Source organism: Triturus cristatus, chromosome 3_2, assembly GCF_964204655.1.
Source record: "Triturus cristatus chromosome 3_2, aTriCri1.1, whole genome shotgun sequence".
In the NCBI taxonomy this organism is placed as follows: domain Eukaryota; kingdom Metazoa; phylum Chordata; class Amphibia; order Caudata; family Salamandridae; genus Triturus; species Triturus cristatus.
The window spans coordinates 421,504,452-421,520,214 of NC_140584.1; the positions used below are offsets into that span (position 1 = coordinate 421,504,452).

Here is a 15,763-nt window from a genome sequence, read left to right on the forward strand (position 1 = left end):
ACCAGGCTGTGTTTCCGGGTTGGAGAAAAGGCACAGGCTCCAAAGCACCATCTGAGTGGCAAACATAGCCTCTCAGACCATTTCTGGGGCTGCTCTCATGAAAAAAGAAGCGTCTGGATTGGGTGTGGGGCCTGTGCCCTGAGGTCCCATCCCCTTTCAGCCCGGAGGCAACAAGAGGAGCAGCGAGGCGGCACTAGCGGGAGCTGAGCAGCAGGTAAGTTTTCTTTTTTCTTTTATATTATTTCAAGCCCCCTCCCCAAGCCCCTGCCCCCCCCTGCTGCCACCCTACCACCTAAGATAGGCGTGAGCCACTGGTAGCTAGGTTTGAAATATCCCTTGCTACACCAATAAAGCTATAAGACATTAACATCATTTGCTTGACATCCTCCATGAAGCTTTCTCTTTTCTCTCTTGGAGGATATTCCATAAATTGGGCCATGGAATCCCAAAAAGAATGGTCATAGTGGCTTAACAAAGCTGAATACAGGCAGCTTTAGCAATGTTTCCAAGCAGTTGGCAAGTATTCTTTCCAAAGAGTTCAATCTGAGGAGGATTTAGTAAAGGTGAAGCAGTTACATTAACTTAATTTTTTGCAGCCGTTACCACTAAGGAAAACTCTTTTAGAAACCTGGTGTCCACATCAGTGGCTCTTCATATCTTTTCTGTACTCGAAGTGAGAAAGGATTCAGAAAGGTTTCTGTCACTCCCCCTCTGCATGAGACAACACCAGGTGGCCCTCCACCCTCTGCAGCCCACCCCGACGGACCATGCCCGGAATCTCAGCATTGTACTCGACTCCTCCCTCTCCATGACCGGACAGATCAAAGCCATTGCCTCCGCCTGTTTCAACACCCACAGCATCCTTTAGAAGACCTTGAAATGGATCCCCCCAAATCAAGAAAGACCGTCACCCACACTCTCATAACCAGCAGATTGGACTATGGAAACCACCTCTACGTGGGAATCAACAAGTTTCTACTCTGCAAACTCCAGACCATACAGAACACCACAGCTAGACTCATCCTCGGCATCCCTCAACAGGAACACATCACCCAACACCTGTGAGACCTCCACTATCTCCCCGTCAAGAAGAGAGTAACTTTCAAGATACTCACCCATGCCTACAAATGCCTCTACAACACCAGACCCCAATTTCTCAATGAGAGAATCTCCTTCCACGTAACCAGGAGAAACCTCCAATCCACTGACCTCACCCTCGCTGAAGCCCTACGCATCCACAGAGCAAGAACGGGTTGAAGATCCTTCTCCTACATCGCAGCTAAGACCTGGAACGATCTCCTCTCTATGCACATCTTCAGTAAGACTCTTAAGACCTGGCACTTTGACTGACTGGATCTGTCCCCTCCCCCCACTCCAGGGCCTTGAGACCCCCACGGATGAGTAGCGCACTTTAAAATTCCCTGATTGATTAATTGGTGGTGACTGGCTTCATTACACCAGGTAGAAATGGAAGAATAGGACATGTAATGGTTTTGTCTGAATAGCCTCAAAATGATGATGGAAGTACTGATTTCTGGAGTGGAAGTCTGAAGATGAAACTTCTTCAAAGCCCTGTTGGAAAACTTATAAAGTGTGATGAAGTCATCAATTGGTGAGACCCTGGAGGGTATAGAAACTGGAGAAGCTGCAATCAGATGCAACCAGATGAAGAGGATGATACAGAACCTAATTCCATAGAGGAAGACTTGTATTGTCTTCTCCTCCAAGGACTATATGACTCAGAACTGCGAGAATAATGTGGTCTACATCATGAGCCATATTTTGGCTCTTCTTCCCTGTATGTCTTGCGAGAACTCCCACATGGTGATCTTCCCCTTGACTCTTGAAGATGCTCCTCTCTAGGCCAGACATCTTCCTGTCGAGACAAAAGAACAGGTTCCAGAAACTCCGAAGAAGGCTGTGGGGATAGTTGGACTCTCTGTGGAGAGGTTATCGATGCAGGAGGATGGACTTGATCATTATTCCCAGTGAGACCACGACCACCATATCAGCAGATTCTGGTGGAGAAGGTGACAGAGGAACAATTTTTTTCCTGGCCTTATGAATATACAACATCACAGTTTTGGCTGGAGAGGTAGACAATCAGAGAATGCTGAACTACCCCTTGATAGGTGTCTTGGCATTGACCAAGAAAGGTCTGAACCTCTTGATGTCTATATGTGTGTAGAAGAAGAGTTTTATTGTTTAGTTAATTAAAATAATAACAATGTTAGCATGATAAAAACATAGAACAACAAATTTCGCAATTGAAAGAAGCTTAATTAAAAGATCGACAGACGTTGATTCCTTCTGTGGAAATAATCCAAGGAGCGTACATTATTTGAGAGCACAGAACTCATGACGCTACCCATAGCAAAGAGCGCGAACTTCGTTCTTCAGATAAAACATAATGAAGCTTTTGCCTGAAGTAGGCCTGGGCGAAGCACTACGCTACGCTCGCGTAGTTTGCGAAGTTTGCGCTACTTCGCGCTACGCGAACTGCACGTAGCACAGTGCGAACACGCGTAGCGTAGTGTTGCGTAGTGCTGCGGTCATTTTTTGCTTGCTCGCGGTCCTCAACGTCAAGTTGGCGACCGCAAGCAAGCAAAATGACATCCTGGCGAGACTTTTTCCTTGTTCGCGATCGCGAGCATGGAAAATAAACCTCCCGGCGAGATTCCCAACGCGAGAAGGTCAGGTTTCTCATTGCGAGGGGTCGCGTATGCTCGCGACCGCTCGCGATGAGAAACTACCAGTTCGCGTTGAGAAAGCTGCAGCTCGAGTAAAAATCTACTCGAGCAGCAGAAAACTACAGCTCGCACTGTGCAAGATGCCATTTTCAATGATTGCACAGTGCCGGTTGCTTGTCCGCACTGTGCAATCATTGAAAACAACATCTTGCACAGTGCGAACATGTTACTTCGCAGTTCGCGAAGTGCTACGCGTAGCTCGCGTAGTGCGAACTTCACTTTGCGTAGCTTCGCGAAGTGCTACTTCGCGAACTACGCCCACCCTTAGCCTGAAGTTAATTTGCTGTCAGCGTTCTTTGAATAAATCCTTTTCAAGCCGTAATGTGAAAGTTATAATTATAAAAGTAATTATGATTAATTATAAGTTAATTTGATTAATCTAGACAATTCAGTCCATTAAAATAACTAATACAAAGCAAGGATATTGCAGACATGATTAAATCGAACTTAAAATCTGTGCAAATACGCGTCCTATTTTTTGTTTTTTCAATCAAGTGCTTTGTAAAAAGTGCCAGAGTGGCATGTGCAAGCTTAACAGGATTAGGCGGCCTTGTGCAAATAGCAGTTAAAACAGGAAGACCGCATAAAACCGTGTTCGAAATCCTAATTTTTCATTATGAATTTAGACCATGTTGTGCTACATATTACAAATGACTTCATAACATGCTGAGGCTGGGGTGCGGTATACTAGTCTAGTGTTTCTTCTACGTATGTGTTCCTGACAGGACTGAACTGGACATATGTAAATTAGTTAAGTTTAGATGAGTAAGGCTAAGCTACGGGAAATACAAGTAGGAGCGCAGTAAAATATTTATGAAATTATAGTTTGCCCCTGGTGGACGGCCCTCATTGCTTGAGCAAACTCTTGTAGTAATCTGCCTGTTTCCGCAAATAATTTGTCAAACTGTGCTAGGTCCTTTGGAGTCACAGAGGTGTAAATGAGCAATAGTGTTTACATACATGTTCTTCTCTCGTGCTGCACAAAGATTGGCCTTAAATACCTGCGTCTCTGTTGTAATATTTTGTGAGGCAGCAAACAATATGGGCAACTGATTCGAGTGATATTTGCACAGCCTACGTTGCTCCTGTCCCAGAGCCCAGTTTTTCCAGTATGCCTTGTACTTCCTTATGGGTGTTGTTAGGGTCCTAACTGCTAGGATATTTCTGAATGCGTATTTTCCTGTGTCTGCTCTCAAGTACAGTTGGCAAAGGGAGGCCTCATGGGATACTGCAAGCTCCTCCGCGCCTCAGATGCTTTTTACCTGGTTTAAGTCCAAATTCCTCGAAACCTTCCTGGCATGTGTCTTTAGTTTATTCTTTAGTTTTGCTTTGCTGATTGGGAGAGCTGACAAGAGAGCTGGGTCCATATTTAACGTTGATCTGGCTGTGTCCAGGTACTTTGCCCAGGCGCTTTTCTTGTCTGTGAACATTGCCTTGAGAGCATCCCGCAAAGACTCAGGATCTGCTCAGCTCACCTGAAAATAGAAATTGATTATGTCTTTTTTACACACTATATCCATGCTTACTAGATTCAATTCCAACCGGATTAGAGTGCTACAAGTGTTCTTTGGCATGCCAAATATTTTCTTATATGACGCTGTGTGGCACCGCTCTAATGTTTCAGTTAGCCTTCCTGGATAGGCATGGTGGCCATAGTTTATTGTATGTACGTACAAGTTTAGCCCTGATGACTCTTCGAATTGCCTCAGCAGAGTGGCTGTTTAGTTTATGATGTAGCTTTGATAGCGCAAATGTAGTTTTTTGCAGCTTTTCCTGCTACTGCCTTTATCTGCAGTGTTTGTTTTCCTGTGTCCATCTGCCAAACTCCAAGGTAATTATATTTGGTAACCATGGCCGAGTTGCATTTGAGTTGGCGTTTTTTGGACCATTGCCCAAAGGCCAGGACTTATGTTTTCCCAGCATTCGTATGTTATATGTGTGCAATATATCCAGGGCCCTCCTCATTCCGATGCAGGTCTGATCCATCAAGACCAAGTTATCTGCATATTGCATTATTGGGAGTTTCATCTGGCCCAGCGTTGGTGGAAAGGTTCTGCCTTTCAGTAGTTCTTCCCCAAGATCTGCTGTGTACAAATTGAATACGGTCAGGGCAAGTGCGCATCCCTGCTTTAGACCCCTGTTGGTGAGGATCCGTGCGGTGGTGTGTGATTGTGTTATATTGATCCTCACCCAAGTGTCCGTGTATAGTGCTGCTATTGCTGCAAGCAATTGTCTCGGGTTGGCCCATCCTGCCAGTTTTCTCCATAAGATATTGTGGTCAATATATATATATAGATTCTTTTATAGCGCAAACTTGACCCGAAGATATCAGGTATCAGAGCGCTTTACATGAGCACCATTTTTGTTACAGATTTTTTGTTAGGCACGGGGAGATTAAGTGATTTGCCCAGATTCACAGGATGTTGAGCGTCCCTGCCGAGACTTGAACCCGGTTCCACAGCTTCGAGGTTGACCGCTCTAGCCGTAAGGCTACATCCTCCCGTGCCATCAGTGCCGTCAAAGTCTGCAATATAATCAACAAAAAAGGGATATAAAGGTGGAGTATTTGTTTCACGTGCTTTGGAACTCAAATAAGTGAGGGCAATTACATTGTCTAAAGTCGAAACATTGGATGTGAACCCTGTCTGGTAGGTCGAAATGATTTTGTTGTCTGTTATTCAATGTTCTAAATGTTATAGGAGCACTTTGGCAAACGTTTTGCCATCCGCATCTAATAGGGCGATTAGCCTGTATAGTTCAGGTCGGGAGGGGTCTCCCATTTTGTGTATTGGGTGGAGGATCAAACCATTCCGCGCTTTTGGAATGACTGACGTGGCAAGGCATTCACTGAACAGATTGAGCATCACTGCAGCCCAGAATGCTTGATCTTCTTTAAAAATAATCCCAGCTAAAGTGTTTAGTCCAGGGGCCCCATCTCTCCGGTTATTTTTTAGTATCTTCAATATCTCCTCCCTAGTAATTATTATTTTACTGTCCTCCAGATCTTCTAGTGAGTTCTTCAGCTGGTCAGTATGGAAAGGCTGAGTTTTGTCTGAGTCTTCATATGGATTCTCCACATGCTTCTCCCATGCGGTTGCTGGTACAACATTCTCCTTACTGTACAGCAAGGTTGCTAAGTCATTTACATATTTCCAGAATTCCTTAGACTTCGTGGGCGATAACAAGGAGTATATATGTTTCCATTTTTCCTGCGTTTCTTGTTGTTTCTGGCTCCATACAATTCTTTTATGTTGGTTTCTGGCCTCTTTCAATTTGCTTCCTGTCTCTATAGTCCTTTCTGTCCTATGTTGTTGTTCTGCGCGTCGATACATTTTTATGCTCTCTGGAATCTTTCGTGTTCCGGGATTCCGGGGCAGCCAACCTCTTTTCGGCACAGTTTGACATTTTGTTTGATTTTGATGAGTTAATGACTCGTTGAGCTTGTCTAGCAGTGTAGGACCACTGCGCTGCTCTATTTGTTTCATGATCACATGGCCAAGTTCTAAGGGTATGTTTCCAGCCTTCATAGTTGATCATGCTGGTTGGGCCCCATTTAATTCTTTTTGTCAGCGTGCCCACGTTTGTTTCAGACTTGCAACCGGCTAGATTGTAGTTATTGTAGACCTCTGCACTATGTTGACTTCTATAGTAATCAGATTGTGGTCACTTTCGTTCCTTCGATGTACTTGGTAAGTTGTACAACTCTTTAGTAGCTCCTTGCTTGAAAAGATATAGTCCAAAGTAGATCAAAATGCCCCCTATTGACCCTTCTGAGGCTGCCGACCCGAGGTCGAATTAGCTGACACATGCTTGTAAAATCGTTTTTTGTTTGCCTTCTTAAGTTGTTTCAAATTGGCCTAATTTGTGGGTGTTGAATTCACCAGCCATTATACACTAGTTTCCTGGATGCTCATATAGAAATGACTTTATTTGGTCAATGATGTTCTTCACTTTGACCAAGTTTGTGTCACTATTGAAATATATATACAGATTTGCCAATTATATTGAGTTGGGTATTTCATCTAGTGCTAGTCCTTTTATGTTGACTGCCTGTATGTTCCAGGTGTTGTTCAACCATTCTCTGATCTTCACCTGCAGATCTAGTTTCACATAGATTACGAGGCCACACATTGGTCTTCTAAACAGGCTTTTTTTGTGTGCCGGTATGTAGCTGGTTTGGAACCCTGGAATAGGAATGGAAATGGGTGACCAGGTTTCTTGCATAACTATAATGTCTCCTGTGTTTAAAAAAATTCCAATGTCTTATCGTCTGTCGTGAGGGAGTTCGGGCCTACCACTTTCCAGTAAATTATCATTAAAGTGCTTTTTTGGGGGTTTATTGTTTTTGGTTGTTTTTCCTTTTCTCCCCTAGGAGTTCAACTTCCCTCTAGTCGTCAGGGATGTAGAGAGCCAGGCCCAGTCCAATTGCTGAGGGTCTGTGTGTTTTATTTGCTCCTCGGTCTTGAGATTTTCACTCCTGCTATTGCACAATTTAATTTTGATCATGCTCCCCCTAAAAGAACAAGTAGTTTTTTGGGTTCCTCTTAAAATTGTATTTTCATCTTGGAGAGGACCTATTGTGTTCTGCCTCCCCGACAGCACAGACGGGTATTTTTCTATAGTTGGTTTGTTAATTGATATACATCATTCCTTAAATTGCTTGCTCTCGCATAGAATGTTTGAACACCGGAATTGTCTGACCACTCAGTTAATGTTGATTCTTTTTGGCTAATACTTGGGTAGCATTTAAACTTTACTGAAATTAGGTGTGCTGTTGTAAGATAGGATAGGGAGGGTATGTTGTGTAGTAGGTGTAGTATATTGGATCTGATTGAAATGTCCGCTGCCCCTTTCGTGTTAAATTCCGGGGTTGATATTAAAGTTGAGTATGCCAATGTCAGTCGGTATTCCTCGTTTATGTCCTTCGCCGGTGGCGTGTCTAGCTGAATGATGTGTCTTTCATGTTTTTTGGGTATATGGTGGGTCAGGACTGTGCCCATCGACATTTGGTGCAGATTGGTGTGCGATGCCCCTTTGTGTGTTGACTTTGTTAGCCGAAACTTGCTCATTCTCTACTTCCATGTATTCTCTGTTGGGTCTTTGAGTTTGCTCTATTTCCGCTTGTGGCCCAGAAGGTGGTATTGACCCTACCTGATTCCGCACATCTGGCCGATCTGGGTTGTTTTGCTGTTGTGTTTCCAATATTTTCCCTCTTATGCACGTTCCTCTCTCATGCTCTATCACTTGTTACATGGTTAAATATTTCTGTGTGCAAGAGCTTGTTTGTATGATGGCCTCGCCATTAGTGTTGTTGTTCATTGTGTGTGGGGATGAGCTAGTCTGCGGAATGTTTGGAGGTCCTGTCTGGGTATAGCGTTCCCTTTTCACCAGCGATCCTGGCTGCATTTGTGACCCAATGTTTGTTGTTGTTTTAGATGTTTCTACTCTTGCCCCAACATGTTCGTATTGCAAATCTTCTTCAAGTACTCTGGTGCTCTGGATCTATGTGTGTATGTTTCCATGTCGACATTCGGCTCCTTGACGTTGAGTGCCTTAATCTTGATCGCGTCAACATCTTCTGGGATTGCGAGTGCTAGTGATGACTGGCTGCCACTCACCTTTGAAAGAGGCAGAAGGGGCTTCCAGAGGAGAAGAGGGGGTGAATGACACCCTTTCTCCCCTGCACCTCCCGAAGCAGAAGTACACGCAGCAGGTGACATTCTGTACCCAATTTCCCATTGCTTGACCCAGAGATGACCCCTTCCCTGTCTCCCAACCTATAGGAGAAAAGTTTACGAATCCCACAGTCCTTGATGGAGGGAAGGTAGGAAGGTACTCCTTGCAAAGGGAGCAGTCATCATTGCTTAACATCTTTCCACCACAGCTGGGCTTATATTAAAAAGAGCAGCAGAGTGGCCAAAAAGAACAGGGATGCAAAAAGCTTCAAAGGAGAGTCAAGCAAACCCCACTTTTTCTCAGGAAAAGGTACAAGAAGCAATGATACATCCTCAAATATAAAATAATTGCCAAAAACAGTAAACAAATATGCTGCTAACGGCCATACAATCTTTAAATAAAACAGGTTTGCCTTCAGAATCTTACTAAAAGAGTAGAACAATATTAACTGATTAACTGGCACCCTGTTGGACATGACGGGGATAGTGCAGGCTTCCAAGGTTCCTAAAAGGGCTCAGTTATACTATAACCATTTTCTGGATTTACTTTTTTTTCCATGAGCTAATTTAAGTCGATTTTTCAGCCGTATGTATTGCTGTTCAAACCACAGTGCATGTTGCTGCTTTTAATATGTTTTCATGTATTTATTGGCTGGGAAATATGAAAAACGTCCTTTAAATTTGTGTTCTGGAGTCTCGCAAATGCGCAGAAATATGTTGCCTCTTATGAACATCATCTGGATTCCCTTGGTAAAGAAGCAGGGGGCATAACAGCAACGAGGCGATATAAAATTATCGTTGCTTTCGTGTCCGTTTTCGGGCGAAAAGCGGCGATAATTTTACCGCCTAATTAGCAAGGTCACGCTATCGCGTGAAACCTTGCATTAGCGCCCGGATTCTTAACGCCCAGCTGAGATGCAAAGTGGGCGTTCCTGACCTGACATGACTGGAGAAATGTCGCTAAGCGACATTTCTCCTATCATCAAGCCCCACGCTATGAAGCATAGCGGCAAGAAAAGTAGCAATGACCCCTGTTATTGCTACTTTCCTTACACCTGCTTCAGGACTGACTTAGCCATGATATCCTATGGAAGGTGGATATCATGGCTAAGTATGTGAGGCCCTATCATAAAGCTAACGCCAAACTTTGTGGGATTATCGCTGGGTTTCCAGCGATAATCTCACGTTTGGCAGTTAGCCCTAGGATTTTTATCGCTTTTGAGATAAGCGTTACTAATAGCACGCTATCTCAGCGATAAAAATCCACGTTAGCCGGCGATAATTATCCTAGCGCTAAGTGCGCTTAGCGATAATTGTCGCCGGTTGTTGCTGATATGCCCCGAAGATGCTCGGGGAGCTCAGGATACATTTTCCGTCGTTTCTCTGCTTCGGTGACATGTTCTGTTCTCTTGTTTTGCAGGAAGAGAAGAAAGTCCCTCCTCCCATACCAAAGAAACCTCCACGGGCGCGAGTTCATCCCGTGAAGGACCGGTCCCTGGACTCGGTGGACAGGCAGCGACAGGAGGCGCGAAAGAGGCTTCTGGCCGCTAAGCGAGCAGCGTCTTACCGTCAGAACTCGGCGACGGAGAGCGCCGACAGTATCGAAATCTACATCCCGGAAGCTCAGACCAGACTGTGAATCTGGAAACACACAACAGAACCTATATATATCTTTTCTAGCTGTACTGTATATACCTATACATATAAATATATATATAGAAAGAGAAATATATAAGAATAAATACCCAATGACCACAGCTGTGTTCTACTGGGATGGTCCCATCCTCCTGGTGGTACCCCTCAAATCAGTGGCCAGCAGTGGCACCTGTTCGAGGAAAGCCCGTCTTTCTCAAGTATATAGCATAGATATTTTTTCTAGGACACCGTTCTGGGACGTTGCACTGACGTATTAAAGGCACAACTGCCGGGACTCCGGCTGACCACTGCGACTTCGGCCGGCTCCACCACGCTTCCTCGACCCACTGGTCCCAATTCAAGTGTTAGAGAGGACTCTCCTGACAGCATCTGCGCCACTGATGATGAGCAATGACGCCATTTTGTTTTTTGAAATTTTAACTTTAATCGTTATTATACATATTTGCATATAGGCCTTGTGGAATGTGGAATATTCTGTTCCTTTTCTTTACCTTTCCTTTTTTTTTTCCTTTTTGGCACAGGATTTTAATATAATTAAATATTGTGATTTGCATTTTTAAGGTGACCGCACTCCCCCCTCATTGCAAGGGAGGGGTAGTATAGCTTGCCACAGAGGGGTGCATGGATTAGCTCCCCCTGCCTCGTGGCTCTCTGGAGCAACCCGCAGGTCAGCGCGATTCAGTCTCCTGTTTATTTATTAGGTAGCATTGATTTATTGGTGAACGTGGACAAGAGTGAACTATAATCGACTTCCACTCCCCTCCCCCCTCTTATCCCTGCACCCCAGCTCCCTCCAATCCTTAATGTCACAGCACATCCCGTGGAAGAGCTTTTTAACCTTTTGAGGCTCCAAGAAGCGCGCGAGCCTGGCCATTGCAGCGGGTCCCTGTTTTTTAGAATCCTCAGAAATGAGCCACTGTGTCCGAAATCCCAGTTGCACAGGGATGTAGCTGTAGGAGCCTAGCTTTCTATTACATTACGCTGCATTGTAGCAGGTTATACCACGCCGGTGGTATAACTCACCTGACATTGGTGCCATGTGCCAAACGTAGTCATTCGTACGGATACAAGGGAATATATTAGGTCTCAGTAACACTTTATTATAAGTGTGTGCGCCTCGCGCCCGGCAGCCCGCCAACCCTTTCATACTGTAGCCCCGTACTGGGGCAGGCTGCCACGGCGCGCGAGGACCGTAGCTTCCTGTGGGTGTCTGGTGTCAGAGCAAAGCGATGGGAGCGCGCTGCTCAGACGTGTGTATCATGGATGTACTGAGAGGGTCTGTATTTCCATTTGAAATAACGGCGTTTGTTGGGACTTGTTTTTCTTCAATGTCGTTGTTCTCTTTGCATTTTCCCTCTATATCTGTCCCTATCTGTCTCTTCCTCATACTGTCTGTGCTTTTCTGTTTCGTTTGTTTGCTTTTCACTTCTATCAAAAGGCTGATCGGAAAAAATGAGATCGCTTTACCAGCGAATGCTCTCAAAGGACCACTTTTTTTGACTCAGTTGGTCACATGTCAGTCATAAAAGTGACCCTGCCCCAGCCCTAGGGTCCATTTGTGCACCTTTCCGCGTACGAGGGATGCAGCAAATCTCCACTGTTGGCAAGTTCTCCTCTGCCTCCATCAGCCCTTTCACACCTGCTGTCCTATAGCAAGTCCTACCAACCAAGGGTACCATTTTCAAAATCAGAAACTTGCCGGAGACAATTGCTAGATCTGCCAAACAAGTCGTTGAAGGACGTCCTTAAAAGTGAGACTAGAGTAGCCAGGGTCCCTGTGGGGAGGAACCAAGGAATGCTCTTCAGCCCGCTGCCGACCCTCTTTTATCTCCTGCTACATAAGTAAGAAAGCATTCCATCACTCCAGACTTGTGGAGAGTGTCAGCCTGCCTCGACAAGCAGTAAGGGTAGTAGGAGGTCTTCTCCTCAATGTCCACGTACCACCAGAAATGACTCGCAAAAGTCTACTTTAACACTTGGGCGAATACTTTCCCAATTCACACCTTGATTATGGCTGGTAGATTACATAACTTGGTTCTGCTTTCGTGGCCCATTACAGGGAACTATCCAGAGGGACAGCATGGTCCAGTAGCCACTAATAGTTGGCTGGGGAGGGGGTTGATTGGGGTTCCACCATCCTGGAGCATCTGATTTCTTAGGAACTGGAAGTCTGGGTTCCCTGTGGTTCACCCATTTATCCCTCTGGGGAGTTTGCTCCACAAACCTTCTTGCTCAGTCTTCACTTTCTTACTATTTCCTCAGAGAGGAGAGCTGTTATAAAGTCTATCTTGGGGCTTTCCTTCAGCTGCCCCCACAGGGTACCAGCGCCCAGCAACATTTCAACTCTGTTTTAAAATATTTGGGGATTTTCTTTAATTCTAATCATAAATTCGCCAGCCCTGAGTTTTGCACTATTTCCCTCACTTAAGTGATCCGAGGGAAATCACTTCACACCTCTCTTTAGCCTCAGCTCCAATATATGACAGAATCAGGAGCTCTTTAAAACACATTTACCATATATCATATATTAAGTCAAACTCAAAGTGACATAACATTACCAGAGGAGATCCGATACAACCAGTGGCTTCCGCAAGGCCGTCCCTTCAAAGCTGCTAAAAGATAAACAAGTCACTGTCTTAGCAACATCTTTCCAGCACTCATCATACAGTAGTCACAGAACAAAATTCTGCCTCTTCATCTTTAAAAACATGAGGAAATAAAGCTATTAGTAAGAGTCAGGTGATAGGCTGTATTCCTAAAAGGTTTGGAAGAAAATTTAAATATGAAGTTGAATCCACCACCATACCACTACTGTGATGGAGGAAATACAGATGTGGATCTCACCCAGCATTTAGCACCCCCTACTCAAACTGAAAGATTTGCAATTACCACCACATTTTAAAACAAGGCTTCAGTCACAAAGTTAGAGACTTAACTAGGTGACAACTCTGTTGTATTTACTCACTGAAATTCAATTTTGGGTATCACCTAGCTGTTCCCCAAAATAACAAAAATAGCATAAATAGTCGCTGATAAACATGGCTCAGCCCCTAGATGTCAAATGTACCACTGAGTCGGCCTTCAAAATAGGGTGTTGTTGGCGCGCCAGGACTGGAAAAGCTCTCTGTCACCTAATCTGAAAAGGCTCCTTGCGGTAAATATACATTATAGGCTGGAACCATAGTCAGTATTTGCAACACAAATAACCAGCTTTCACAACGAAAATATCTCTGCCTCGAGTCTTAAAAAGTGTCTGAATTCTCCACCATCTGGTTTCATTAATGTAGAGCATGATGAATCCTACATCACAAACTTCATAAAAATATCCCAAGTTTCTGCTGTAATGCTGAAATTTAAGGAACGGAGCTTCGCCTAATAATTTGGCAAGGTATAAATCTACAGATTGGTTTATGCTTTGTCTGTGGGGTGTTATCCCCAGGGCGAATACTTTTGTAAGGCGAGGTAAAGCAAAGAGGTATGGTGCCACCTAGTGGCAGAGCTGGATTACTATATAAGTCTTAGAAATGGTCATGACATTTTTGAAAAGAATGGGTAAAATTCGACTTTTTGAAGAAAATACTTTCACTGTTACCCGGTATCCCTGGTTCTGGAAATTTGGACACCTCTTTTCAGTAAAACTGCATCTTCCAGACATGGGACATGTTGCATGCTGTTGAGCCTTTCGCACATGTTGATTGGTTCCTTAGCTGTGATGCCTTTGACAGCAATGTATCAATTCCATCAAGAGTAAAGTCAGTAATGTCAGCTCCAAAACCCCAACAGTGTGCAGCCTCCATGGACGAGAGCCTAGTGTAGTTCTTTCATGGGCTTTTCAAGGTGTTCCTCCAATATCACTTTCCTGGGCAGCAGGTTTCACAGGGTAATACCATGTCGTTGGATTATTGAAGACCCCTCAAGAATTAGGTTAATGAAAGGGCCTACTGCCTCCTTGTGACTGTACCTGAATTGGGGATGGAAGCTTTCAGGCTTCTCATCGGGGTCCAAATCTATTCCCTGACTCACACTGTCTAATAATTGCAATCTCTAGGTCTTCTGAGAAAGCGGCTCACTTGCTCTAGAAACAGAATCAGGGCATGCCTTTTGGATCCACTGCAGTTTGTCAGTAATTATAATTCTGGATCAAGAAATGGCTTCTTTGTTCATTGAGCTAGAAGAACAGGTGGACTAGGATTCCAGGATATTGTGCTTGGAAGATCCTCGGACTAACATCAACTCTCTTGAGAAGTGTCCATAAATCTACATCGTAAATCGGGCAGCTGTATGCTACAGAATTGCTACATTTTGATTAGTTCCTACCCAGTCAATATTTACTCAGGAGATATAGGGGCATATTATCAAGAAACGGTGTTAAAATTATCGCCGCTTTAGCGGCAGAAAACTGCCGTTAAAGCGGCAATAATGGGCTTGATAATATGCCCTGGAGAATTCCCATAGAAGCCCATGTTCTGGTGTCAACATGGGCTGGAATTCTCTGCTGCATATTATCAAGACCATTATCGCCGCTTTAGCGGCAGTTTTCTGATGCTTAAGCGGCGATAATTTTAACGCCGTGCTTGATAATATGCCCCTTGGTAAGTACCAGAAGCAAGAACCAATACTGTGCCAACCCACATATTGCTGCATCAACTTCTCCTATCAGCTGCCTTTGAAGATCACAGAGTTCTAGTATGTTATGTTATACTGACTTATAAAGCACAGAGCTGCCCCACAAAAGGGGCTTCTCAGCACTGGCCGACCACAACTGGGATAACTCATGACAAAACAGAGACTAAATACCTATTCAGCAAACAGCCAGGTCTTCAACTGCTTTCTAAAGCAGAGGGGATTAGGATTGTTCCGTAAAATTTCAAGGCAAGCTGTTCCAGGAAAACGTAGAAAATGCTTGGAAGGAGCGACCTCCTAACCTGATCCTATGGATACAGGGTTTCACCACTAAATTCAAGTCAGCCAATCAAAGAGCACTGGTAGGGTTGTAAGGCTGCAACAGGGATGCTAAACTAGATGCCCCTTGCTTGTTCATAATCCTATGTGTTACACACAGAGCCCTAAACTAAATCCGTTTCTCTATCAGAAGCCAATTTAGATTACAAAGTAGCTTAGAGACTGCCCAGAATTTAGGCAGATGGAAAAGTAATTTCACTGCAGCATTCTGAGCGATCTGCAGCCTGTTTTTCACCTACCTAATGGCAACCAGATACAATATATTGCAAAAGTCGAGACGAGAGGTAATGAAGGACTGCGTGATCATCCGCAGAATCTGGGGATGATAGAGCCAACGATAAAAAAGAATTGGAAGCTAATAAAGAATTAGAGTGTACACTTAGCTCCAAGACTGTGCCTGCAACCAGAGACATGCTTCTGGTGATGACAGCTTTATAAGGATTAACCCCTGAATGCTCATTTACATCCTGCTCCTTCGTAAATGCTTTAAATTTAGTTGCTCCTATTCCAGCAACATGGTAAGCAGGAGTGCCTTTCTTTTTCATGAATATAGAATGTCAGCGCTCTAGTCGTTCATCAATGGTGGCGCTAGTGTAGAACACTGTGGAATCAACTGGTAGACTGCTGTTGCAAGTATGTTTTACTCAGTATGTCAGACTTTGTTATCACATTGATGAGGAACATATATGCAAAGTTATAGAAAATTAGTGCTCATTTTAT

At 44.2% G+C, this 15,763-nt stretch overlaps 1 protein-coding gene across 2 annotated transcripts in view; it reads left to right on the plus strand.

Moving 5' to 3' along the window:
• The window catches only part of DLGAP3 (DLG associated protein 3), a 1,216,386-nt gene extending 1,201,950 nt beyond the window's left edge, over positions 1 to 14,436 (plus strand). For both annotated transcript variants that reach the window (XM_085648009.1, XM_085648010.1), the window contains one exon: positions 9,846 to 14,436. In XM_085648009.1, coding sequence (XP_085504135.1) covers positions 9,846 to 10,064 — 219 coding nt within the window. In that variant the 3' untranslated portion in view covers positions 10,065 to 14,436. The remainder of the gene's footprint in view (positions 1 to 9,845) is intronic.
• The last annotated feature ends 1,327 nt before the right edge of the window (positions 14,437 to 15,763 follow it).